The sequence below is a fragment of the Ochotona curzoniae genome, unplaced genomic scaffold (assembly GCF_017591425.1).
Source record: "Ochotona curzoniae isolate NIBS_2020 unplaced genomic scaffold, NIBS_Ocur_1.0 contig_1274, whole genome shotgun sequence".
NCBI classification, from domain to species: Eukaryota; Metazoa; Chordata; class Mammalia; order Lagomorpha; family Ochotonidae; genus Ochotona; species Ochotona curzoniae.
The window spans coordinates 31,237,287-31,264,591 of NW_024465023.1; the positions used below are offsets into that span (position 1 = coordinate 31,237,287).

At 39.8% G+C, this 27,305-nt stretch overlaps 1 protein-coding gene across 7 annotated transcripts in view; it reads right to left on the reverse strand.

The window, feature by feature from the left end:
* Positions 1 to 25,618, reverse strand: part of EDA (ectodysplasin A) — a 360,959-nt gene extending 335,341 nt beyond the window's left edge. For 6 of the 7 annotated variants that reach the window (XM_041000866.1, XM_041000849.1, XM_041000885.1 and 3 more), the window contains exon 1: positions 24,992 to 25,612. In XM_041000866.1, coding sequence (XP_040856800.1) covers positions 24,992 to 25,378 — 387 coding nt within the window. In that variant the 5' untranslated portion in view covers positions 25,379 to 25,612. Of the gene's footprint in view, positions 1 to 24,991 lie in introns of all 7 variants that reach the window. The other variant, XM_041000840.1, reaches the window with a different exon arrangement.
* Positions 25,619 to 27,305: the final 1,687 nt, after the last annotated feature.

A 27,305-nucleotide genomic window follows, 5' to 3' on the forward strand; every position in this document is an offset into this window, starting at 1 on the left:
AAAACCACTTGAGCAGGACCCTCAGAACATAGCCCACACTGGGGACCTTGGTATGGTTAGGAGCCTGGGTGTGGCTTCTCATCTCTCCCCTTTCCACAGATACAGGAAGGAAAGAAGAGAATGTGAAAACAATGGTCTCACCCACTTTACTCTAGCCTTTGATCCTTCCCACCCTAATCAAATATGTAAAAATTATCAAAAATAAAATTTGTACAAGAAAAAAAATAGTAATATAATTGGGGGCCTCGCACAATAACCTACTGGCTAGAGTCCTAACCTTGCATGTGCCGGGATCCCATATGAGCGCTGGTTCATGTCCCAGCTGCTCCACTTCCCACCCAGCTCCCTGCTTGTGGTCTAGGAAAGAAGTGGAGGATGGTCCAATGCCTTGGAGCCCTGCATCCACATGGGAGACCTGGAAGAAGCTCTTGGCTTCTGATTTAGAATCTGCTCAGGTCCAGCCATTTTGGTCACATGAGAAGTGATCTAGTGGACAGAATATCTTTCCCTATATATCCCGTTCTCTCTGTAAATCTGATTTTCCAGTAAAAATATATCTTTAAAGTTGTAATAATAATAATAATAATAACAATGGGGTGGGAGCTTGCCACAGTGATTAAGACATCATATGGTATGTCATAAATGCAGATTTAGTTCAGTTGAGACTGGGGGGAATGGAGTGCTGAATGCTAGATGATAAGGAAATGTTTCACAGAAAAGTGTGACATCTAAGTTTGTCCTTAAAAATGAGGAATATTGGGATAGCTGTTTAGTGCAGCAGTTAAGACACCTCTTGAGACATTCTTACACCATGACATGAGTGCATGGTTTGAGTCCTAGCCACTCCACTTCTTGTCCAGCTTCCTTCTCATGCGCTCCCTGGGGAGGCGGCATGAATTGACTCTAGCACTTGAGTTTCTGCCACCTACATGGGAGGTCTGAATGTAATTCCTGGCTCCTGACTTTTCAGCCTGGCCTAACACTGGCTTTTGTGGCCATCTGGGAAGTGAACCATTGGATGGAAGCATGTTTCTCTTTCTCTCTTTCTGCTACTTTCAAATAAAATTAAAACTACTTTCTAAGGGATGAGGAAATTTTGTTACTAAAATGAGTATTTTAATAGAATGATACAAGTAACAATGAAGATAGTAATGCAGTAAGAAAATCCTGCCTCTATATATCTATATATAGTTTTATATGTGTATATACATATATATATAGACACATAATATATAGACATACATATATATATAAACTGGGAGTTCATGCACAATATAATCTTAGAAAACCAACACTGAATGTGGGTTTTGTCTATAATTATTGTATCAGGGATTCTTGAGAATAGGAAAAAATCATGTGGAAAAAAAAATGTAGCTTCTATTTACCTTCAGCAATAGACTGGTATTGTTAGAACTTACAACTTAGCAACCTCAATCTCCAACATTTTTCAGATGAGTGAACTAAGAGCCAGAAAGTTTAAATGGTATTTCTAAATTTTACGAGTTAAGTAGGCAGAATAACTAACCTCAGACCTGAGACTAGAACTGCTGTTTCCCAGTTTCCTGCTTTGTTCTCTTTTCTACTACAACTACAAATTATCAGATGGCCAGAGTAAGAGAAACCATTTATAAATATCAAAAAAGCATAGTATAAAGGCATACTTGAAAAAAAAAGATATCAACATCAATGAATATGAATTTATATCAACAGAGCAACAGTATGAAAAATCCAAGGTAGTAAGCAGAATGAAAGTTTTACAGTTAACTAGACAGATTTACTAATGAGTCCTCTAAAATCTAGTACACAGCATTGTGTTTTTTATTTATTTTTATTCAATCCACATAAAAACACTGAAGAGGACAAGGAAAATACTGCCTTTTCCATTTTGTAAATAAGGACATTGAAATGTGCCAATTGGTTAAAGAAGTGTGAGTACTCATCCCAGTACTCTTTCCACAACCTCCAGGACAGTGCAAACTTCCAATCAGACTTTTTGCATGAATAGGCAAAGGCAAGAGCTGAGAAAAAGTGGGCTAACTGGAAATGTGGGAAGGTAGTTTTTGAACTAGTTAGTACTACTTACTCCTATGTTTTTAATTCTTTTCCCAGAAATTCTTGATACTTTGTAGAAACAATGTAACTATTTGTTGAACTTAATAATTTAGTGGCAAACATTTCAATCTACATATCCACTAACTGTACTAACTAGCTGGTAAATTAATCTTTCCAAGTTTATCAGTCTCAGGTCACACACCATGTGCTTAATGAGTCCTTGCAGATAGGGGAAATGCTGAAACTGTTTACTGAGAAGATGTCAAAAGGCAAAATTTTATTATCTACACCGCTGTGAGATATATCATAATGCATAAAACACAGTGTTTAATACTTAAATGCAAATGCATACATTCCCCATGATCTCCTCCCCAACTCCGTTCTCCCACATGGACACAGAAACACAGCCACACATGCAGTCACACACACAGATCCACAACTCTAGCTTTTCACTAGGGCATCTGTTTTTGGAATACTGGCATGCTTTAAGAGTATTCCCATACTTAAACATTACAAATGAGATGCTATTAAAACAACAAACAAGATTAAGAAAATGGGTGAAAATTTATAACTTGAAAAAATGCGGGCATAGAGGCTCTCAAGACCTGGCCAATGATTTAGAAACTAAAGGTCAAGAAACTGAGATAGATCCAGTCTGCAGACAGAAATGTATTCGAAAGGCACTATAAAGGCAAGACTTTAGTGTGCTGCTATATACAAGAAGTATCAAGGTTCTATAAATTTGATGAGATATGAAGGAGATTTGTCTCACATGATTTTTGGCCGCTGGAAATTCCCATGACAGGCTGTCTACAAGCTGGAAACCTTGGAGCACTAGTAGCACGGCTCAGTTGAAGTGCAAGGGTATTAGTACCTGGAAAGCCAAGACTGCAGATCTACATTTGAGATTGAAAATCTGAGTGCCAACAATAGGGTGGCAGGTGTTCAGTTCCAGAGTCCAAAAGCCAACAATTGACCTCCAAGTCAGGAGTTGAGGTCTCACAGGCAGAGACTAAATTGCCATTTGTATTTAGAGTCTCCAGACCCCCAGCCTAGTGATCATGCCTGTCTACATTAAGGCTAGGGTTCCTCGCCCAGTCTACTTAGATTCATATGCTACTCTCATTTGCAAATACTCTCACAGACACAAAGTAATGCTTTCCCAGGTTTCTAGATAATCTCTTCATCCAATCAAGTTGACACCATAAAATTAGCCATCCCAAAGTATATAAGAGGGCCAAAGCAGAGTATGGGAGTATGGTCTAGAGATTAAGACACTGTTGTCCTTTATTAGGGTGCCTGAGTTCAATACCAAGCTCTGGTTCCTGACTCCAGCTAGCTACTAATGCAGATGCTAGTAGGCAGTAGTAATGGCTCAGGTAATTAGGTTCCTGCCACTCATGTGGAAGATCTCAGAGTTCCCAGGTCCTGGCTTGGCCTGGTCCAGCCTACATCATTATACACTTTGGGAGTGAGCCAGCAAACGGGGGAAGATCTGTTTCCCTACCCCTTTATCCCTTCACATAAATAAGAGTAGCTTATTTTTTTAAAGTAACATGAATACTTGCTATGCAGACAGTTTTCAAATATTTAAAAAGGGAAAGGAAGTGAAGGAAGAGGCTTCAGACTTCGATACACTTTCTGTGAGAGTGCTTGATCTTAAGGACAACTCTAAAAGGAAAGAGACCCCAGTAAAAGACTATTAATAATGGTCAGATTCTTACATAATATGATAACCTCCACAATCAATGTGTATACTGTATTTTAGAGTCCAATATTGGAGGAACATCTTCAGATTTGCTTGATATTTAACTAAAAGAATACAATTAGCATTGTGGGTACAGGTGCTACAAAAAAGTAGTAAGGCCTAGTCCTGGATTACAAAAACCTCAATATCCACACCAGGAAAGAAGATAACCTACACTACAACTGCGCTAAGTGAGCACTTTAGAGAAGTGCTGAGATGGATGGATGGATGGATGGATGGATGGATGGACAAAGAATTCATTGCAGAAGCAAGGTTTAAGCCGAGCCGTGAAGGACCTGGAAGGCTCGAAGAGGCAGGCTGAGGTAAAGGATATTATACCCGGGGGAACAGGTGGAAAAAGGCCAGAACACAAGAGGTCTGTCAGTGGACCTATCTAGATGAAACAGGAGCCAGACAGAGTGTAATAAAGAGTGGCAAAGCACTTGAAGTTTGATTGCAGAGGGCTTTAGAATCCCAGTTTAACAAGTCTGAGTTTCATAAGCAGTGGGAGTGGTATCAAAGATTTCTGAGAAGGGGGTGACTTGACAAAGTGGCACTTGAATACAAATAATCTAGAGAAGGTAGGTACTTGTATATGAAGTAAAAGACAAAGGAAATCTCAACTGCATAACCACTGCCAGAATGAGTAATAGGAGCTGAGAAAGAATTACAAATTTTCTTGATTGGGAGGAACCTTGAAGACCATCTAAACCAAATATAGACAGTGGTATTAGAAAAAGATACAATGTACTGTATAAATCATCATCACAAAGTATGAATTAATTCAGCACTTGATTATTAAATATGGATAGCAAGGAAAAGCATGAAATTTAAAAAAAATGTCTCCAAGACCTTATGTATGAGTGAATGAAGGAATGATAATTGGGCTTAACTTTGTAAAATTTGGCATATATGGTAGGAGACTGGAAGAACGGAGTTCAGTTTTATTTACCAAATTTAAGATGTCAAGTGGAGATGCAAGCTGAAACAAACTGCGCCAAAAGGATTTGTCAAATGTCATTAAGAACTAAGTAGGTTTTTACTCCTTGGTTGACTGTTACTGAAATCAGGCTTGAGATACAAAACCCCCACTAACACTGTCTTCTATCTAATAGAGACTCAATGAAGTGGTGATTGAGCTGAAGGAACTTAAGAAATCTTCCTCTCTCTCTTCAATCTGATTCAATGTGACAGGTGTTAATATTCTTCCTTACATGAGAAGCTCTCAGAAGTCCCCTGACTTAATTATTTAAACTACATGGCCAAGGTGTTTTAAAAAACATGCAATGTTCTAGGAACAGAGCCTTGTGAAATGATTCAAAATGCTTACTAGTGTTCAAGCTCTCATTGCCTTTGTAGGACACTGATGTGGCAGGCTGAAATAAGAATAGCGATCCATTGATGCTGAACAAGCAAGGCAGTAGTGCAATGATGACCAGTCAAGTGAAAGGCCAGAGGCGGGGACGAGGGGAATCTGGGAGATCCCTGACACTGATGGAGTTAAAAGCTCAGACATCCTTTTCTGGATGTGGACTCCATGAGAAATGATACAATGTGAGCATAGGGATCATTGTTGAAAAGGTTTCTCATGCTACCAAATAGGACCCCTGAGAGAACAACACACTGTGATTCTACAAAGGTACACCACTTCACTTAGAATCAATCCTACAAAATAGGCAAAATTCATTTGAAGAGAACATATTACAGACAAAACCTCACTGTTTATTAGGACATTTATAATCAGTTATTTGCAAATGTAATTGTAAGCAGAAGTTAGATGAATGATTTCCTCACCACAGCCTCTGCCCCTTTTTGGTGCATGGCTGTCTCTACCAGTGCCACTGTCCTAGTGGCTGACTTCCCCTGGAGGCCTTCGTGGAGTCCAACCGCCAGTGGCCATGCTAGTCACTTCAAGTGCAGGCCTGCTCAGCAGGTGAGTGACTCACCTCTAGGCTGCTCTCCCTGTGTGCCACTCCAGGCTAAGAGGGTTTGTGTCTGGGTCCCCAAAGATCCAAACTCACATGCGAGCTCTTCCAGGGCCAGCTGGGCCATGCTGGCCCACAGTGAGTCTCCAACATGCAGCCTCCCACAAGCCATCTGCACTAGGACCACATGGTCCCAGTCAGTGCCCAAAGAGCTCACAGCCACTGCTTCCCGCCTCTTGTGTCAGGATAGTTTTCCCAGAGTCCCTAGCACTGCTTCTTAGCCCACCCTGACACCCCACATGCTGTTCCAGGGTCTGGTCAGCTTAGCCACAGCCACTCTCCCCCAGAAGAATAGGTGAACCTGGTGGGACATGCCTGGCACTCTAGGGCCCAGCAACCTTGGCTATGTGTCTCCCTTCTTCCTTACCCTATGAACCTGTGGTATGCATTTCTGCTTCCAGACAAAGATGAACTTACAATGAAACTGTTGACTATATCTTGACAATAGGATTCTGGACTCTCTGCCATTGTCCATGCCCGCAGTGATGGACATATGATTGAGTATGAAGAACTATATGTTAGTAATGATATAGAGGAACTAGTGGGGGAGGAGGGAATTGGGGACTGGATAAGGGAATATGGAACTGTATCATAAAATGATAGCAATAATAATAAAATGTAAAAAAAAAAAAAAAAGAACAATGATCCACAAACCACTAAATAAACTTCAGAGGTAATATCCTTTTGAAAATCAATCAATTTCATTGTGGCAATTTCATTGTTTTGATTTCAACACCTGCTATATGTCATCACTCCAATAAAAATTACTCTTCATCCCTGAAGTGCAGGCCCATTGGCAGGTGAATGTACACAGAGAATATTACTCAGCAACCTATTATTTTAACGTGGTTTCAACAGATAGCAGCAGGGGAGTCCTCAGGAATCCTCAAAATACAGGGAACTACCCTCCTTCCTTGGCCATTCCAGGTACACAACACTACAACATGGCAGAGGAACTGACAACTGAAATGAAGCTCCTCTCTTCCAAAAGACAGAGTTACGAACTGATTTTCCAAATGGCATTCCACAGAGATATTTACTAAGGATTCACAACCACCCAAGCTCATGGTCCAGTGGTCTTCAAAGATAATTCCAATAACACAGGCAATAAGGACCTAATAATTAGTAACTACAGAGCTGAAGGTAGGCACAGGGAACAGACCTTCTTTATATTCTGTTTAATGCCTTCCTTCAGAATAGTAGTTTCAAATGGAGATGACCATAAGCATCACCTGAGAAGCTTTTTTTCTTTCTTTTTTTTTGGAACCATAATGTCCATGTTTCACTTCTAAAGACTTTGATGGTGTGTGCACAGGTGTTGCCAGAGATATGTGAGTTTCTCAAAACTTCTCCAGATAAGACTAATATGCATCACTGGTTAAAAAACACCTTCATAGATATCTGCTCTACCACTGTGGAAGAATGGCACTAGGCTCCAAGAATTGTTGAGATTAACAGAGAAGCATAGAGGAAAGATGCAAGAGGGAGAGGAAAGAGAGAGAGAAAACACTGGGACAAGGTAATTGAGTCCTGCCCACTCTAGTACAGCAACCACTATTTCCTTTCTTAGATTTGTTGCTACAAAATACCACAAATTAGGCAATTTTAAAGAAAGTTTATTTCTCCCAGTTCTGAAGCTAGAAAGGCCAAGTACATGATGCAGCATCTAGTAAATGGCCTTTGTGCTGCATCATCCCAAGGCAGAAGGTAGGTCAAATGAAAAGATGGGACAAAGAGAATAGGGGGCAACGTTACTATCTGCAGCCCATGAAATGCTGCTCATCCATTCATAATGGAAGAATTCTCATGAGCAAATCACCTCTAAGGATTCCATTTTTTTTTACACTTTATGTATTAGCATTATTTCTTACTATTTTACACAGTACAGTATTACATAATTTTATACCTCTCCTACTCAGTCCTCACTTTCCCCTCCTGTTTGTATTCAGCTAATCCTCATTCCTACAACTGACCCCAGACATCAAGCAATCTAATATTTGTCTCTATTTCTATATTCTAAACACTTGATACAAGTGGAATAATAAAATGTGCTTTTTGTGTCTAACTGGCTTCTTTCACTTAGCATAATATTTTGGAGGTTTAGCCATACTGTAGATTGTATGCATACATTATTCCTTTTTATGACTGAAAAAATTCTATTATATATAATATTATACCGCATTCGTTTGTCTATTCACCAGATATTTGGGCTGTTTCCATATTTTGGTTATTATGAATAATTCTGCCATGAACATTCAGTTAGAGGTTTTCTGTGAACATGTGTTTTCCATTCTTTTGGGTATATGCCTAGGAGTGGAATCGTTTGGTCATATGGCAACTCTATGTTAAGTTATTAAGGAACTGACACACTGTTTTCCAAAACAGCTGCATCATTTTATATTCCCACCAGCAATATATGAGCATTCTACACATTTACACTTCTTATTGTCTTTTTCATTATAGCTATTCTAGTGGGTGTGAAATGGTATCTCATTGTGGTTTTAATTTGCATTTTCAAGATGGATAATCATGTTGAGCATCTTTTCATGTATTTATTTAAACTTAGCATTTATAAATCCTTTGTGGTGAAATATTTGTTCATATCTTTTACTCAATTTTGGTTTGATTTGTTTGCCTTATTAATCATTTCAAGAACACTTTAAAAATGCTGGATACAGGTTTTCGGGGACAATTACTTTGGGAATATTTTCTCCTATCATGCTTATTTTCATTTTTTAAAGTTTTCTCTGGAAAAGAAAAAAATTTCCCCAAACAGCTGCACTACTCTTGCGGACTATGTATTTCATATATTCTAAGAAATTTTTGCCAAGTCTAAGATCTTGAAGATTTCCTACCTTTTCTTCTAAAAATATTATTTATTTGGCACTTACACTCAAGCCCGCACTCCATTTTTAGTTAATTAGAAAGGTATCATGTGTAATGCATGGTAAAGTTCATCTTTTTTTTTTAAGATTTATTTTTATTATGTTTTATTGGAAAGGCGGATATACAGAGAGGAGAGACAGAGAGGAAGATCTTCCGTCCTATGATTCACTCCCCAAGTGAGCGCAATGGCCAATGCTATGCCGATCTGAAGCCAGGAGCCTTGAGCGCAATGGCCAATGCTATGCCAATCCGAAGCCAGGAGCCTCTTCCGGGTCTCCCACGCGGGTGCAGGGTCCCAAAGCTTTGGGCTGTCCTCTGCTGCTTTCCCAGGCCACAGGCAGGGAGCTGGAAGGGAAGCAGGGCTGCCGGGATTAGAACTGGCGCCCATATGGGATCCTGGGTGTGCAAGGCAAGGATTTAACCACTTGCGCCACCGCGCCGGGCCCAAGTTCATCTTTTTTTGAGGTGGATTAGTTTATCTTTCCAGAATCATTGATACACAAAGTATTGCACTGCCATTGATTTATCTTGATATTTCTGTCAAAAATTAAGTAATAATAATATAAGAGTTCATTTACTGTCAATTCCATTCCATTGAGTTATATAACTTTTTTATGCCAGTATCACATTTTCTGATAATTGCATCTTTAAAGAACCTGGGTTTTATATTCCCTGACTATGTCATGTTCACTCTCATCTGTAGCTTCATGTGTAACTTTATGCCTAAACCATCTTATCCTGGACATTCTTACTTCATTTTTTAGGTTTAAGCTAAAAGTTATCAAGAAAATATTCCTTGGGTCCAGCGGCATGGCCTGGCGGCTAAAGTCCTAGCCTTGAACCCCCCAGGATCCCATATGGGCACTGTTTCTAATCCCGGCAGCTCCACTTCCCATCCAGCACCCTGCCTGTGGCCCAGGAAAGCAGTTGAGGACGGCCCAAAAGTCTTGGGACCCTGCACCTGTGTGGGAGACCCGGAAGAGGTTCCTGGATCCTGGCTTTGGATCGGCATAACACCGGCCGTTGCACTCACTTGGGGAGTGAATCATCGGATGGAAGATCTTCCTCTCTGTCTCTCCTCCTCTCTGTATATCTGGCTTTCCAATAAATAAATAAATCTTTAAAACAAAAAAAAAAAAACAGAAAAAGAAAATATTCCTTAATTTCAAAGGTTTGGGCCAGGTGTTCCTCGTTAGTGCTCCAGATCATCTTTGAATTAAACCCCACCATTTTATTATCAAATTGTACTATACCTTCATTTTCACTTGTTTGTAAACTGCATGTTGGAAGGAATCAACTCTATCTGGTTTAACAGTTGTATCTCCACTGCTTTGTACAGGGATGATTAATATTGCTGAAGAAATGATCAATCAACTCTTTGGACAACAGAAGCATAAGTAATTTAGACCAAATTTCCCACTCAAAATCACAAGAAGTATTGAGCAAGCTATAACATGAAGGGTCTTCAAAAACCCATGGAAGGGGCAGGTATTTAGCTTAGGTGTCAAATAGCCAATTGGGATGCCAGTACCTCATAAACGAGTGTGTAGGTTCAGGTCTCAGCTCTGTTCCCAATCCCAGTTTCCAGCTTCCTCCTAGTGCATTCTCTGGGAGGCAGCAGGTGATAACTCATGCACTTGGTTCCCTGTCACCCCCTTTGGAGACCTCCATTGAGTTCCACACCTCGGCTAGGGCCTGGCCCAGCCTCAGCCTTCTCAACAGCAGATGAGAGCTGTGTCAGTCTCTCTCTCTCTCTCTCTCTCTCTCTCTCTCTTTCTCACACACACAAATAAAAAATTCATAGAAAATGTATGTTACAAATAAACTATGTATGGATTTCAATAAACTTCTGTGCTGGAATTTGTCTTTTAATTCGAATTTTCCACAAACCTTTTGAAGTACTCTCATGCATATCTGAAGATATCTGATATCCAACAGGACTACACAATATTGTGAAATCAAGCTGTCAGATTAAAAAAAAAAACACCTTACGAGTCTATTTCTATATATTTGCCTCTTCTGATTATTGTCTGGTCCCAGAAGAGAAAACTAAGGGAGAGCAGAGTTTTTGACAGATTCAAAGTGCTAAATTCAAAAACTAGAATTCAAGACCCATCAAGAGGGCTGGTATTGTGGTGTAGCATGGAAACCAATGGCATGCAACCTCAGCAGCCCCTGCAATGGCCTAGGAAAAGCAGCAGAAGATGTTCCAAGTGCTTTGCCCTGCTACCCACACGGGAGACCTGAAACAAGCTCCTAGCTCCTGGATGCTGCTGGTGGTTGCATCTATCTGGAAAGTGAACAGAAGATAAAAATTCATCTCTCTTTTGTTTCTCTCTCTCTTCTTTTTCTTCTCTCTCTGTCTCTCTCTCTCTCTGTAACTCTTTCAAATAAATAAATATATCCTTTTTAAAAAAGACCTGTCAAGGAAGAGACCCTTAGAATATTCCCTAGACTTTGTATCCCAACTTCAGAGAGATACTAAAAAGGAAGACAATTTTACTTGAACTAAACGCCAGTTTCAAATTCATGCTGCATTAAGGGGATGCAGGATTTCTAGCTCCTCAAACCGTCTGCCAGAAGTGAGCATAAATTCTTTTTAGATAAAGATAAAAGCAACTGTGTCCTCAGAGCATCTTTGCTGTAATTTTCATGTATCATGTTTGCCACTCAATCAAATGTAATCAGGCTTATGAGGAAACGGACAAAGAGAGAAAATCAAGACACACAATTAACAGTAGAACCATACCCTCCAGGAATGAGAAAATTGAGTTATGAAATGAAGATTTTCACATAAATGTGACTAATATGTCCTTAAAAAGAATAAATCATGCATTTGACAAGGAATTAAATTCTTTTTTTTAAAGAAGCCAATTGAAAATTCTAAAAGTAAAAAGAAAATTAAAATGTTATGGGACGTAGGTCTAATGGGTCAGCTGGTAATTAAGATATCACTTGGGATGCCTGCATCCTGTGCTGAAGGGTCTGCCTCTAGCCCCAGTTACTGATGCTTCTGATCCAGTTTTATGATAGTTCACTATAGTTCAGAAGTTGACAGCTCAAGTACTTGGGTTCCTAACATCGAAGTGCTCTGGGTTCCTAGTTTAGGTCTGCTCCTCTCTTTTCCCCTTTCCATCTCCTTCTCCCTCTCCGTCACTGTGCCTTTCAAATAAATCTTTAAAAGAAATTTATTGTGACAAGTGATTTTAAGAACTCTATTTTAACTGGAGATGAGAAAAATCTGGAGAAAATTAATGAACTGGAAGATAGGTTAAAAGATGTCCAGAAAGAAGTACAGAAGGAAAAATATGTAAGAGGCACAGGAAGTGCTGAGAAAACGCATATTCCCCCACATTTGTTGAAACTCTAATTTACCTAAATGATGGTATTATAAGGTGAATATTTTAGAGGGTGATTAAATCACTAGGGCACGCTCCTCACAAATGAGATTAGTGACCTTATAAAATAGGTCCATTTAGCCTTCCACCACGGAGGATACAGCAAGGTGTCATCCTATGAATCAGTAAATTCTCATCATGGAATCTGTCACTGCGTTTATCTTATATTTTTTCAGTCTCCAGAACCATGAGCAGCAAATTTGTATTGTTTATAAGTCATTGAATTTATGGCATTTATTTACAGCAGCCCATACAGACTATGACAATACTGTAACTGAATTTAAAAAGAACAGAGAGAGAATAGGACAGGAACAAAATTTAAAGACAGTAGCTGAGAATTTTTCAAAACCGGACAAAAGGCACCCAGCCACAGATTCACGGTATTTGTAAGAAACCCTGAAAGAAAAAAAGTACTAATCTAGAATTCTGTAATCAATAAAGGCCTTTAAAAAGCAATATATGTAAGCATGCATGTATATATAGTCAACTAGAGGAATTGTACAATAGAGACTATCATAGCGACTTGTGAAGGTACACTGCAGTTTGCATTTCTACTTCCAAATCAAAGATGGAATCGCAATGAAACAAATATATCTTGACATTAGGATGCTGGACTCTGCCATTCCTCACACCTACAATATACTTAAACAGCAGAATGATGGATTTTTGACTGTTTTCTGAAACAGTGCATTATTGTAAATAAAACAGGGGAAATCGGTGAAACAAGGGGAAGGGGGAAGTCCCAGAACCTTTGGAACTGTATCATAAGATAAATCAATTTTTAAAAATACAGGTGAACTATATACTTGTATATATTATTTTATATGATATTTCATTATATAAAATTATTCTTATAGATGAACTGTATAATGGGATTAGCATAATGGGAAGTGAAGATCCATTGTAGCATGCATCTCTACTCACAAGTAAAAGGAAGGTTCCTGACGAAACTGTGAAATATAGCTTGACAATTTGATACTAGGTTTGCTACAATTGCCTATACCTACAATACTATGATACAGTTAAAAATCAGAATGCTATACTTCTGTTACTAATGTACTATATTTCTGCAATAATACAGAGCAAAAGGTGGGAGAGGAAAAGGAGGAGGGAGAAAAATTAAAATGACAATTTAAAAAAACTTACAAATAGAAAATAATTAGAATTTTGGATATTAAACCAATGTTCTCAATAATGTCTTATAATATTTCTGTATATTTAAGCATTTTCATTACAAGTTAAAAATAAGGATAAAAATAAAATGTCAGTACTTCCTAGAGCTACAAAAAAGGTGAAAATGAAGGCATATTTATGGAAAAACAAAAACTGGAAAGAAAAAAGGATCAACAGATGTGAAAGTCTCTAATCATCCACGGAAAAAGCATATTATGAAAACTATGCATGCATTTCAATTTTTTTACACCAAAATAAGGTGATCTTTTAATTCTATTTTCCGTTAATTCAAAGTACTGTTGCACTTTTTTATCTGTTGATGAACATGAACACTTAGATTAATTCCATATCCTAGCTCTTATGAATAATGCCACAATGAACACAGGAGTGCAGGCAACTCTTGGACATACTGATTTAATTTTCTTGGATATGCATCTAGTAATGGGATTGCTGAATCATAGGTTAGTTCTAGTTTTATTCTTAGGAATCTCCATACTGTTTTCCATAATGGCTGTAATAGTTTACATTTCAAAGGTATCCAAAAGTTCCTCTTTGTATACACACTCATCAGCATATTACTAGCATTTTGATAACAGCTATTCTAACAGGAGGAAGTGATATCTCACTGATATCTCATTATAATTTTAATTTTAATTTTTTTTGATCAGTGATGTTGAGTATTTTTTCATATACCTACCTATTTGCCACTTGTGTGTCTCCTGAGAAATGTTTCTATAGCTCACCTGCCTGTTCATACAAATTTGTTTTCTTGCAATTGTACTCTGAGATTCTTATATATCTTGAGTATTAACTTCTTACAGTAATGCAAATGTGTAGTCTGAAAATATATTTTATTATTTAAATAGTAATTATATTAATACTTCATTTAAAATTTTTAATATTAAACACTTCATAAATTGTACATTGTAAATGCTATAAATATTAACTAGATATTTAACTAAAAACTAAATTATCAAAAAACAAATATTTAAATAACCATTAATTAGCTTAGACAATATTTAAAGTATTACATAATATTTAAACATGATTAACTCTACTGATTGTTCCCCAGAAGTCTTTTTGCTTGACATAAACCCATTTTTTTCATCTTCTACTGATTCTACAGTTCTGGCTCTTACACATAATTTTTTATATATATATTTGAGTTGACTTTTGTATATGATGTAAGAATAGAAATTCACTCTTCTACATACAGATATCCAGTTTCAACAGCACCATTTTCCAGAGAGACTCCCTTTTCCCAACTGTTTGTTTTTGGCACTTTTGTCAAAAATCAATTGACCATGAATGTGTGCGTTTATTTCTGGGAGCTCCATTCTGTTCCATTGACATATGTTTTTATGCCAGTATCACGATGCTTTGGTTACTGTAGCTATTTGAGTTCTGTGGTTCTATGCAGACTATAGGGTTGTTTTTCTATTTCTGTGAAAATTGTCATTGGAATTTTGATAGGAATCATACTGAATTGTTACTTTGGATAGTATGGATATTTTACCAATATCAATTCTTTCAATCCATGAACACAGGATATCTTCACATTTATTTGTGTCTTCTTCAGTTTCTTGCATTAATGTTTTAAAGTTTTTAATGCACAAATGTTTTCCTTTTTTGATTTAGCTTATTCCCTAAAAAGTTCTACATATATAAAGATATCAAATACAAGATTTAAAATCCCACCAGGGACAATGATTTCACTAATTCTACCAAACGCTTATGGAAGAAACATTCTAATTTACACAAATGTTTATAGAGTAATAAGAACAGTTACGCTGAAACACTTTTTGGGCTGGTGTTGTGGCCTGGAAGGTCAAGCTGCAACCTGTAGTGCCAGCATCCCATGTGGGTACCAGTTTGAATCTAAGCTGCTCCATTTCCAATCCAGCTCCCTGCTAATATGTGCCTGTGAATGCAACCAAGGACAGCCAAGTTCTTGAGCCCCATGCAGGAGACCCAAAAGAGGCTCCTGGCTACTGGTGTCAACCAGTTTGGTCACTGTAGTCATTTGGGAAGTGAATCAGTGGATGAAAGCGCTCTCTCTTTCTCTCTCTCTCTCTCTCTCATTCTCTTTCTCCCTCTGTAATTACACCTTTCAAATGAATAAAATAAATCTTTTAAAGAAAAGATAATAAATAAATAAATAAATAAATAAATAAATAAATAAATAAATAATAAATCTTTTATTTTTATTGGAAAGTCAGATATACAGAGAGGAGGAGAGACAGAGAGGAAGATCTTCCGTCCGATGATTAACTCCCCAAGTGAGCTCAACGGCCGATGCTATGCCGATCCAAAGCCGGGATCCAGGAGCCTCTTCCGGGTATCCCACACGGGTGCAGGGTCCCAAGACTTTGGCGCATCCTCAACTGCTTTCCTGGACCACAGGCAGGGAGCTGGATAGGAAGCGGGGCTGCTGGGATTAGAACCGGCGCCCATATGGGATCCTGGGCATGTGCAAGGCGAGGACCTTAACCACTGCGCCATCGTGCCGAGCCCAAAATAAATCTTAAGAAAGAAATCACTTTCTGTTAACATTATAAGGATAGAATAATTGATATCCAAACCTTATAAAGAAGGAAAATTATAGGTTGATGTCATTCATGGATATACATGTAAAGATGCCAAGTGAAATGTGAGCAAAACAAATCCAGAAATACGTAAAATATAACAAGACTAACTAGTATTTATTCCAGCAGTGCAATGTTGTTTTAATATCAAATTAACATAATAAAGCAGGAAAATCATATAATTATCTCATTAGATGTAAGAAAACCATCTGATACAATCACAGATACACTAGAAATTAAGGGAAAAAATTAGTGAACTAACACTAGAGAGAAACTTTTAAATTGGTGAAATTTACATTTAAAAACCTACAACAAATACGTCTAACAGTGAAATATTTAAAGTTTTTCTTTTGAGACCAGGAATAGGACCAAGCTGCTTTCTATCAACATAACAATTTAAACTGTTCTGAATGTTCTAGCTAGTACAGTAAGGTAAGACAGAAATGTTCCGTTTTGATTTGTTTTGAAGATTTATTTTTTTATTGGAAGGGCAAATCAGGTTTACGAAGAGAAGGAGCAACAGAAAGATTTTCCATCTGCTGGTTCACTTCCCAAATGGTCACAAGGCCAGAGCCAAGCTAATCCAAAGGCAGGAGCCTGGAGCTTCTTCCAGGTCTTCCATGTGAGTGCAGGGTCCCTAGGCTTTGGACGATCCTCAACTGCTTTCCCAGGCCACAAGCAGGGAGCTGGAAGGGAAGTGGAGCCGCCGGGATTAGAACCGGCGCCCATATGGGATCCTGATGCTTTCAAGGTGAGCATTTAATCATTGAGCCATCGCGCCAGGTCCAAGGCAGCAATGTTTTTAAATATACATACTGGAAATTTAAAACAAAACAAAACTTGTCACTTTCCAAAACAGTATTACAGATTAATAAGTGAGTTCATCAATCTGTAGAATACAAAATCAATACATAAAAACACAAATTTGAAAACATCAGCAAGAAGAAATTAAAGTTGGATTTAAAAATTATATATCCAGGGTGGGCATCTGACAATGTGGTTAAGATGCTGCTTGGGATGCCTGCTTTTCCATATTAGACAGCCTAAATTTCAGATGGAAATCCAGTTCCAATTCTAGTTTCCTGCTAGCATATACCCTGAAAGACACCAATGGTTCAAATACCTGGGTCCCAGCCATTCTCCTGGGAGACCTGGACTGAATTCCAGCATCTTGGTTTTGGCTTGGCCCAGCTCTGGCTATTTTGGGCATTTGGGAATTAAACCAGTGGAGGGATGGATCACTCTCCCTCTCACCCTCTTAAATGGACAAAAATAGAGAAATAAAACATTTAAAAAGTTTGCTGCATCCATGTTTGTTTTCCTGTTAAGTGATCCAGAAAGCAATAGATAATCATGCAGGACTTTTATTAGGAAGTGATTTCAGTATCAACATATGTGCAAGAAAATGGAAATAAACAGTCCAAAAAGACTCTAGTCAACTTCATAGGGACTTCTGGAGCTGGTATGGCGCTTCAAATCTTTCCCAATTTGAAAGCTTTATAATGTACATGGGTCAATCGTTGGATACAGGCTGCCATGAAGAAGGCTTCTTCTTGGGTGAAACAGATTTTTTTCAATTAAAGAATATTCAAAAGAAAACTCTCAGCACAGCTCTGCCTTGTAATAGTTCTTCTAGCAGCTGAGGGAATATGTTTTCCATTTCTAAAGGGTGATGTTGAAAAAAATCATAGTATCCACTATAGATAATATCATGGCATCAAAATATATCAGATACACTGAAATAACAAAAAAGGAAAAATTAAAGAAGAGCTAATTACATGGACTGAATTTTCATGCTCATAGGTTAGAATACCAAACATTGCAAAGATATGAATTTTCGACTTTTAGAGTTAATGGAATCCCAGTAAAAACCTCAGAAGGCTTGCTTTTCATTTGTGTGTGGGGTGATGGGTGGGTGGGCAGGTGGAAATGGCATGCTGATTATAAAAAACACATTTGGAAATGCAAAGGGCTAAGAAATATCCAAGCTACTTTAAAAGAAATGGAATAAGATGGGGCTGATGCTGTGGTGTATCAGGGAAAGCTGTTGCCTGCAGCATCAGTATCCCATATGGACATCAGTTCAAGACTCAGTTCCGGGCCCGGCGCGGTGGCGCAAGTGGTTAAGTCCTCGCCTTGCACGCCCGGGATCCCATATGGGCGCCGGTTCTAATCCCGGCAGCCCCGCTTCCCTTCCAGCTCCCTGCTTGTGGCTTGGGAAAGCAGTCGAGGACGGCCCAAAGCTTTGGGAACCTGCACCCGCGTGGGAGACCCGGAAGAGGCTCCTGGCTTCGGATCGGCATAGTATCGGCCCGTTGCGCTCACTTGGGGAGTGAATCATCGGATGGAAGATCTTCCTCTCTGTCTCTCCTCTCTGTATATCCGCCTTTCCAATGAAAAAATAATAAAAATAAATCTTTAAAAAAAAAAAAAAAAGACTCAGTTCCACTACTTAACCAGCTTCTTGCTAATGCGGGTGGAAAATCAACAGAAGATGGCCGAAGGACTTTGGCCCTTGCAGCTACATGGGAGACTCAGATGAAGCTCCTGGCTTCTGAGTTGAGCCAGGTCCAGCTCTGACCATTGCAGCCATTTGGCGAGTGAACCAGCAAATGAAACATTGATCTCTCTCTTTTGCTCACTCTCTCTGCCTTTTACTTGCTCTGTAATTCTGACATTCAAATAAATAAATACTCTTTAAAAAGGGGAATGAGATGAGAAGACTTGTTTGATCAGATATTAAGAGCTGACTATAAAGTGTGGTGATTAATTCTGTGGTAGCAGCATGCTGTGATTTGCATGCAGTTTGTCCACTAAGTATTTACTGGAAACTTGTTTTTCAGTATGCTGGTGCTGAGGCTGTATAATCTCTAAGACATGGGGCCTAATCCAAGACAACCGCTCCCTGAGGGTGCTGCTCTCAGAAGGAGTTAATGCTTGTCACTAGAATATTTTGGTTCTTGGTAGAATGAGTTAGTTCTTACCATTTTCTTGAATGTCTTCAACTGTGAGCTAAATAAACCTCTTTTCTTTGTAAGTTCCTAGTCTCAGGTATTATTTTACATTTACAGAAAAATAAACTAATAAATTGTGCAATGACAAACAAACCAACAGAACAGAAAGTTCAAAAACAATCTTGTACATATTCACACATTGGGTTTATGACAAAAGTGACACTGCAAAGAAGTGTGAGAAAAGATATTGCTTATGATAAATGTCATTAAATCTGCTGAATATCTATATAAAAACAATGAATCTTGGCCTCTATATCTTACTAATCACAAAACTCAATTCTATGTGAACTGCAGATCTGAATATGAGTGACAAAAACATAAAGCTTCTAGGATATAAAATGGGAGAATATTTACACAGTCTCAAGGTAAGAAAATTATCCTTAAATGAAAAACAAAAACACTAACTGAAAAGACAATACTGAAATACCATCAAAATATATCATAAAGAAAGGTAACACAGAATTAACTGAGCCATCACTGCTGCCTCCTAGGTCTGCATTAGCAGCCATCTGGAGTCAGGAACAAGAACAGGGTATCGAACCTGGGTACCTTGCTATGGGACATGAGTATCCTACCTAAGTGTCTTTTTTTAATGATACAGTCCCATAGGCACAGGTTTTCCTCTCCTCGTCCCCTTTTCCCCTCTCCGCGGCACTGTTTTCCCCTGTACTATTACAACAGTATAGTTCTTCACCAACAGTCGTAAGACCAAAATCCTGCCATTTAGTGTATCATGTCATTATCGGTATATACAATGGCAGAAAGTCTAGTAACCTATCATGAAGTTAAATTTAATAGCTTCATTGGGAGTCCATCTTTTATTTGGGAGTACAAACACATACTGAAACTATCTTCACTTTCCAGTATGCTACACTCCATTATACACTTCGTCTATTAGAAAATATGTGTATACATGTTTACCTATATACATATTTATCTTGTATTTTGCATGGAGGCTGCCTTACATCAGAGAGAACATATGATACTTGTCCTTCTGGGGTTGGCTTCTTTCACTAAACATAATGGTCTCGTTTTGTTGCAAATGGTAGAATTTCATTCTTTTTAATAGCTGAGTGGTCTTAAGTGCTAGGCTATGTACCTGACCCTAAAACTAATCTGAGATGTTAGAAGTCAAAGTATTCATGACATAATGATAAGGATGAGGCATAATAGGGGGTATGGTGTACTAGTAATGTTCAATTCTATGAGAATGTTCCCTTTATAGTAATTAAACATATTCTAAAAGAATGATTTGTACACTTTCTGTAGGTTTGTTAGACACCTACAAAAAGTAAAGACAAATAAAGAAAGAAATGAAAACAAGAGCTTGATGCTAAATATTTATACAGGAGTCCAATATATTGGCCCTTTTGAAGACTGGCCCTGCAGATGAGGCAAGCGTTTACTCTTGGTAATGTTCTTGGGAATTAAATGGCTTCAGAAGTTCTCCTGTATAAAAAGATCTTCCCTACAAGATATTTGTAGATAAATCACACATTTTTTTCCCAAAGATCTAAGACAGAGATATGAGATTACCTAAGCATAGCTGATAGTTCACAGACCTAGCAAGACCTGAGGAAAACAGGCCTGTTACAGAAACAGAAAAATGTCTGTTTTATACAAATATGTCCAAAGTTCCCAAATAATATTTAACTCCACAAGTATTTGAGGACTCTAAACATAACCATCACTGCGTCAGGCATTGTGGAGAAAGACATACATACATAAAGACTGATTTCTGAGGAGCTAAGAACACTAATGTAAAGACACCAGGTTTGTTAAAAACACAAGAGCAATTATAGCTAGAGATTGATTCTAAGAGGGAATATGGAAGATGATAAAGAGGACTAAAGTTAGTGAGAAAGAAAATAGGGTGGGAGTATTGAAGCTGGTTGATCAAAAGCCTTAACCATCACACTCAAAAGTATGAACTTACACCCATAGAAAACTATTTTATCTAAATCCTATTTTCCTTTTTTTAAAAAAAAAATGGTCTTTTCACTATGACCACTTTAAATCACTTTCAGTGAATCCTAATTATTTTCTTGATTGATCTTCTTTAACATAAGTAATGTCAAAATCTAGATACATGATGATTTATCTAGTCACACCTAAAAGGTCTTTGCAGAACATTAATGTTGACTTCTATGACACTTTCTGAAGTAATTAGGAACATATCCCAAAGATCCTCCAAAATCCTGAATAAACAGTATTGATCTCTCCATTGTTTAGACTGCCACTTAGTGTAATGAGTTGAATGAGATACACATTTTCAAGCATGAAAAGATGTCTAATATTTCACATTGTGTTTAGCACAGCAGGCTTTCTACAAGTATTTACTGAAGTGGATAGTTAAATTACACCAAAATATTTTTTAAAGGAGGATAAAATACTGAAAAAAAATTACACCAAAATATAGACCTTACTCATCCCTCTATAGCATGGTAAACTTTGATCATATCTCCCCCTCAAACTTTCTCCAAATCGGGGGGGAAAAATTTTGAAAAATCCCTCAGTCCTTTTGATCAATTAAATTGAGTTTCTGGGGACTTTTATCAGCTGTTAGGCTTTTCTTGAGGAGCAGCTACTAGAATTTCTTCTGTGATTTAAAGGCAAGTCTAGTTTTGATCTTTCACATGGAAAAGATAAAGGTTTTACTTTGTCACTTTTGACATACTTCCCAGTGATGTCCACCATATTCTTAGCTTTTGAAGATCACAAATTGGATCTATTACTCCACAAAAAAAGGTACAATGATTTTTATTTCTATTATTCCATTCTGATAGTCCTATTGTATATTATCTAAGCCTGACACTAATGAAAGGTACCCAGCCCTTGAGATCATCTTTGCCAAGTATCCAGATGAGTCTACAACTACTTGGCTGTTCTAGTCAAAGACAATTAAGATTCCAGAGGATCTGATGTGACTCTCACACTTAAAAAAAAAATCTTTAAAAAATATGAGATACAGTGAAAGAGAGAGAAACATAATGCTATCTACTAGTTTACTTCCTGAATACCCACAAGAGCTGACTCAGACTGGAAGGTAGCAATACAAACTAGGTCTCCCATTGGTGGTAGGATAAGCTGAATTATTTGAGCCACCCTTGCTGTTTCTGGAGTCTGCCTTAGTAGGGATCTGGAGGAAGGAGCAGGAGTCAGATATTGAATCAAGGTATGCTGATACGGGACATGGGCATCTTAACTAGTGTCTTGAATGCAAGGTCAGATATCTACCTGTCCCTCCTCTCACTTTTTATCATCAGCAACTGTGTCCCCACTGGATAGATTTTTCCAACATTTTCTTTGGAAAATCTTGCCTATCTGTCTATTTATCCCAACTTCCCTATCTTCTTTCTATATCCTGTCTAAAATTTAAAAGCTTTTGAGTTAAGAGATAACACACGTGTATCTACAGTGATTTCTAGATTCCTTTCTGGAGTCATAACTAAGAGTCATCATCTCATAAGCATGGATACACTTAGTTTTGCCTAGATATATGACCTTACACAATAAGTGCCTCTTACTGTTCTGCCCACTTACAGGAGCTCATTGCTGCAATTTACTTCTATCAGCTTGCCTTCACTCTTCACAGCTCAATTAGTGAGAAGTCTGAATGAAACCCATTGAAGGATACGTATTTTTATCTTTCTTCCTCTCCATCCAAGAGTTGCTGTAATAGCAGCTGTTTGTGTTGAAAAAACTAAAATATAAAAATATGACCTACGTGGCCAAATCCCACAAGGCTGTTTACTTCCTTATTTATGAATCAGAATCTGTCAGCACAACTTAGAATTTTGACTGTCAGCAGATACTGCAATTAAATGTCCCTGCAAAACCAGCAGAGGGTGCACCAGGGCACTAGAAATTTTACCCAAGATGTAACAGTACTAATTTAACTTCAGTAGCCAATCAACTGCTTTTTAAAAAAATAATTGTTTCATGTTGAGATTAATATCCTCAAAAGTAACCTAAATTGAATATGAACTAAAATTCCTTCAGAGATACTTCAAGTACTTTTGAAAGTCAACTTCAGGAACAATAAAGAATAATGGTTAAACTTAGTCTATTCGAAATCTATGTGGAGATCAACAAAACCAAATAAACCTATGCTTTCTCCTTTGAAAAAAATTTTACTATGGCACAACAGCCTGTTTTCCCTTAAATGGCCCCACGGATAAATAAACACTGAACTCAGAATTAAGAGCGCAACTCCATCCCACTTTTGATGATAGTGTGACTTTGAGCAAGTCATTTCTCCCCCTACCCTAAGGCCTATCTGTTCCCCCAAAAGAGCCAAATAAAAGGGGCATATATGACCTCTCTAACTCTAAAAGTCCCAGCTATATCAACTATTGTGAAGAGCCAGTATCCTTGCTTTCACTGTTCAAAAAGCCTAACACAGAGAGAATAAAGCTGAGAAGACAGGAAGCTGTGTTTAAATACAGACAGAACTATTTTAATGCTATGCAAAGGGCAGGCAACTAAATGCCATTATAGACCTGTGAGAGTCACAGGCCATCACAGAACCCCTAGAATACAGCTGTCCTGCTAATCCTTAGTCTATAAACATAGCTCTGTCCATCCTGAATACCAAAAAGTCTTGGTCACCGTTTGACTAAGGAAGTTGAATTCCACCATGTTTTCACAGAATATCAGTGTTCAGTTGCTAAGTATTTCTACTGGGCATTGAAGAGTAGATAAATAAAGGAGCTAGAATCCTAGTTAATTATCGTTTAGCTACAGTGTTTAAAGTTTCAAGTATGAGAAGCATGTCTGCTGATTCTCTTCTTTGATAAGCTGTTATATAAATTGGAGTGTGTTAGCAAGACATTTTAAGGCTCAGGGCAACTTTGCAATGCACATTGTAAAAATTTTTTTTAAAAATCCAAAAAGTCCTAACTTTACAAAATGATCAAGAATATGATGTCTCTATCAAGCAAGTGAAACTTTGGATGTGGAGTCAAAATAGCAGAAATCACTGTGCTGGAGGAGTGGCAGTGTTTCTGGAAGTGGTGGTAAATATAGAAGGCCTGAGTCTCTCTCACTTCAAGGAACTTAGTTGCACAACTTGCCCTCTTCCCCAAGAGGTGGCTACTAGTCCTTTCCTCAAATGGATCTTCAGATGCATCTCCTAACATTCACATATCAAACTTTTGGCAATCAAGGCAATACTTCCATTACATGCACTACATTTACTCGAATAAACAGGTAGAGAAAAAAAATAGAAAACCACCACCAAAAGTAATGATTTGCTAGTAAAAGCACAAACACCATAAAGCTTGGAGGCGGAGGCAGGGCTGGGGAGGGTACCTGCTCTCGGGAGACCACTCCGAAGTAATTATTCCATTGGTAGATGCCTGTTCTCTAGCAAGTAGTAGGGAAAACGCTGCACACCTATCCTTCCCACCACATTGCCCACCCCCTCACACCTCACTCAAGAGTCGGAAACCAGCATGCAAAGGGTGAGTTTTATTTCCATAGATTTTTTTTTAAATTACTGTTCAGAAGTTGTCTAGCGAGACAGCATATTTCTACTAGAATTCCTCAGGGGCGCTGATCCTCGCCAGAACGCCGAGGACAATCAGTGTCAAATTGCAGGTAAGTGTGAACAAGCCCACGTTCTGGTCAGCGCACAAGGACCCCGCGCTGAAAAGACTGTTCAAAGTTGTTTCAACGGGCGTGGAGCAGTTATTACAGCTGTTTACAGCTCCAACTCCAAAGGAGAGCCTGCTAGTGCTGGCATCAGCTCTGGACACGAAAAAACAAGCACCGCGGGCAGAGAACCTCCCCAGGAGCACCAGGGCCAAAGCTGCTCGCCGTTAGTCGGCCAGGGGGGCAGCGCGGGCACCTCCTTGCCGCGGCCCGGGCGGGAGCTTGGCCAACTTTGCGCGAGGCAGCTCATAGCCTGGGGCGGCGGGTGCAGACTGGAGTTTGCAAGGCGAGAAGAACCTGAGCCAGTGTAGGTGAGTTGGGCCAGGAACCCAGGACAACCTGCTGTGGGCAACCTCGCCCCAGCTCGCCTACCCCTTTCCCTGCTGCCATTTGGCTCGAGGTGGCAGAGTCCTCCCCGGGCCCCGGGGTGGAGGCCCCCGCCCTTCCCACAAGGGGAGGGGGCCTCCGCAACCGCCACCCCTACTAGGTGACTCACCTGGTGCCCGTCCTGGGAGTCAGGGGAGAGTGTGGTTTCGCCCGGTTCCAACGGCTGCTGCTGAGGGGACGGCTGCCCGAGGTGGCGGGTGATGGGAGCGTCGGGGTCGAGGCCACCGGGGTTGCTCAGGGTGCCAGAGGTGCCCGGGCCGCCAAGGCGGGACTCAGCTCCGCGTTCCCGCCGCAACTCGGAGCGCAACTCTAGGTAGCAGCACAACGTCAGCAGGTGGAGGGCCAGCGAGAGGCCAAAGAAACCCAGGAAGAGCCGGCAGCTGTTCCCTTCGCCTGCCCGGGCAGGGGCCCCGCGACAGCCGCAGCCCTGGCTCCCCCGCTCCCGTGGCGCTGCTGCAGGCAGGGGTTCCCTGCGCTCTACCTCGGGGTAACCCATGGCCTCCGGAGACACCTACTCTCTGAGGCCCGGGAGCCGCCGCGTCCGCCTCAGCCCTTCACGACCCCTGACAGGCGGCTACTGTCCTGCCATCGGCTGGGGGCTGCAGGGACCCGTTCCTGCGCGACGGTGGCTGGGCGGGACGGAGCAGGGAGCAGCCGCATGTGCAGCTCCACTCCGAGGGGTGGGAAAGGGAGGAGGAGGGGCAGGAGAGGGGGCTGCTCGGCCCGCCGAGGGAATGAGGGAGGAGGGCCCGACCGACCCCGCCTCATCCCTCTAGGGGCCGCGGGGACGCCCAACCACAACGCCCGCCAAGACTCAGCGCCCCGCCCCCTGCCGTTCCGCCCGGGCCTCCAGCCGTGGGGCGGAGCATGGGGGCGGGAGGGCTTGCCTCAGCTTTGGCGGCCCCACCCAGCTCTTCGCGCTTGCCCCGTTCCAGTTGGTGACTGTCGCTGTCGTTCAGCCTTGGACTCCGCCCTCATTTAACCCTTGAGCGCCAATACGGGGGAGGGAGAGGGGGGAGGCTAAGAATTTGGGAACCTTGGAAAGAAAGTAGAGCAAAGAAAAGGGGGCAGAAACCAGCATTAATAGAAATGTTTGCAATTAACTGCAGTTGTTAATAACATCATCCAGTACTTATCTGTTGCTTTCAATCTTCAAAGCATTTAACAGACGTTAAACTAATTAAAACAGTTCTGGGTTTGGAATGAAACCATGCCTGCTGTGTTTGCAATCCAATGGCTCGCTAGAAGAAAAGGAGACCCAGGAACCTGGAAGCCAGAGGGACTGGGAATCAGGCAGCCTCATTTCTCCAGTGAATCTGAGGACCCAATCCAAGTTAGAGGGAAGATAATCCATGCCAAGTACAATGGAACTGACATAGCTCCCACGAAGGGTAAAACAGCCTTCTGAGATTTCTTGATCTATTAATTCATTAATTCAACAAGTATGTATTGATCCCTTACAGCACAGCTAATACTGTCTGAGATAACCCACAGCCAGAATAGCCTCTTTCAGTTGCTACAAGAGCTTTGACTGGAGAACATGTACCCTCATTGAGAAAATGGGGAAACCGAGGGCCTAAAAGAGGTGGGTTTTTACAAGGGTGGTCCCTAGAATGGCCAGACACTCTTAGCATCTCTATGTGCAGGCAACTGTTCTGCCCTCTCCACCCCTCCCGTATTTCCCTTGGAGTACTCCCTGGGGGAAGTTCAACAAGTCAGCCAAATGTTCCAGATGTACACTGCTGCAAGCTGCAACTGCTGCATCTTCAACAGCTGCACCAATATAAATGGGTTCAAGCAGAAAAAAAAAAAAAGTGGCAAATGTCAGAACAATAGAACCTGAAATGAAGGATGGAACGAATTAGTTAAGTCGAGAGCCACCATTGACAAGAATGACTAGACTCAGATTTTAGGGAGCTAAAGGACCACAGTAGGGTAAATATATTGGAAGGGTCTTCAAAAAGTTCATGGAAAATGGAATTAAAAGATCGATTTAGTGCAAACAATATTTTAAATCCATGCATAGCTCTTTTCTTGGTATATACTTTCCATGATTCTTTTGAAGGCTCCTTGTATGCCTGGATTCCAAAATTCTTTGGCATCAAACTGAACTTGTCTTTTAATTTCATAGACCTTTTTTTTTTGAAGTATCCTTATGTGTTCCTCAGCTAGTAATACACTCTGATTCTGATGATTTTGACAATAATTAGAAATTGTATTCACTTGAAGTAGACGTTTTGAATGCCACCAAAGAGGCACATAATGACCTCATGAGTTAGGCCTTAGACATAGGATAGTGCTAGACAAGAAAAGCAGAAGGACATTTTAAAAAAAGAAGAAGATGATGAGAAGAGAAACAAACAAACGAAAATCCAAAGTATATGGTGAGGAGGTCAGTCCAAAAAAAAAAAAAAAAAAAAAAA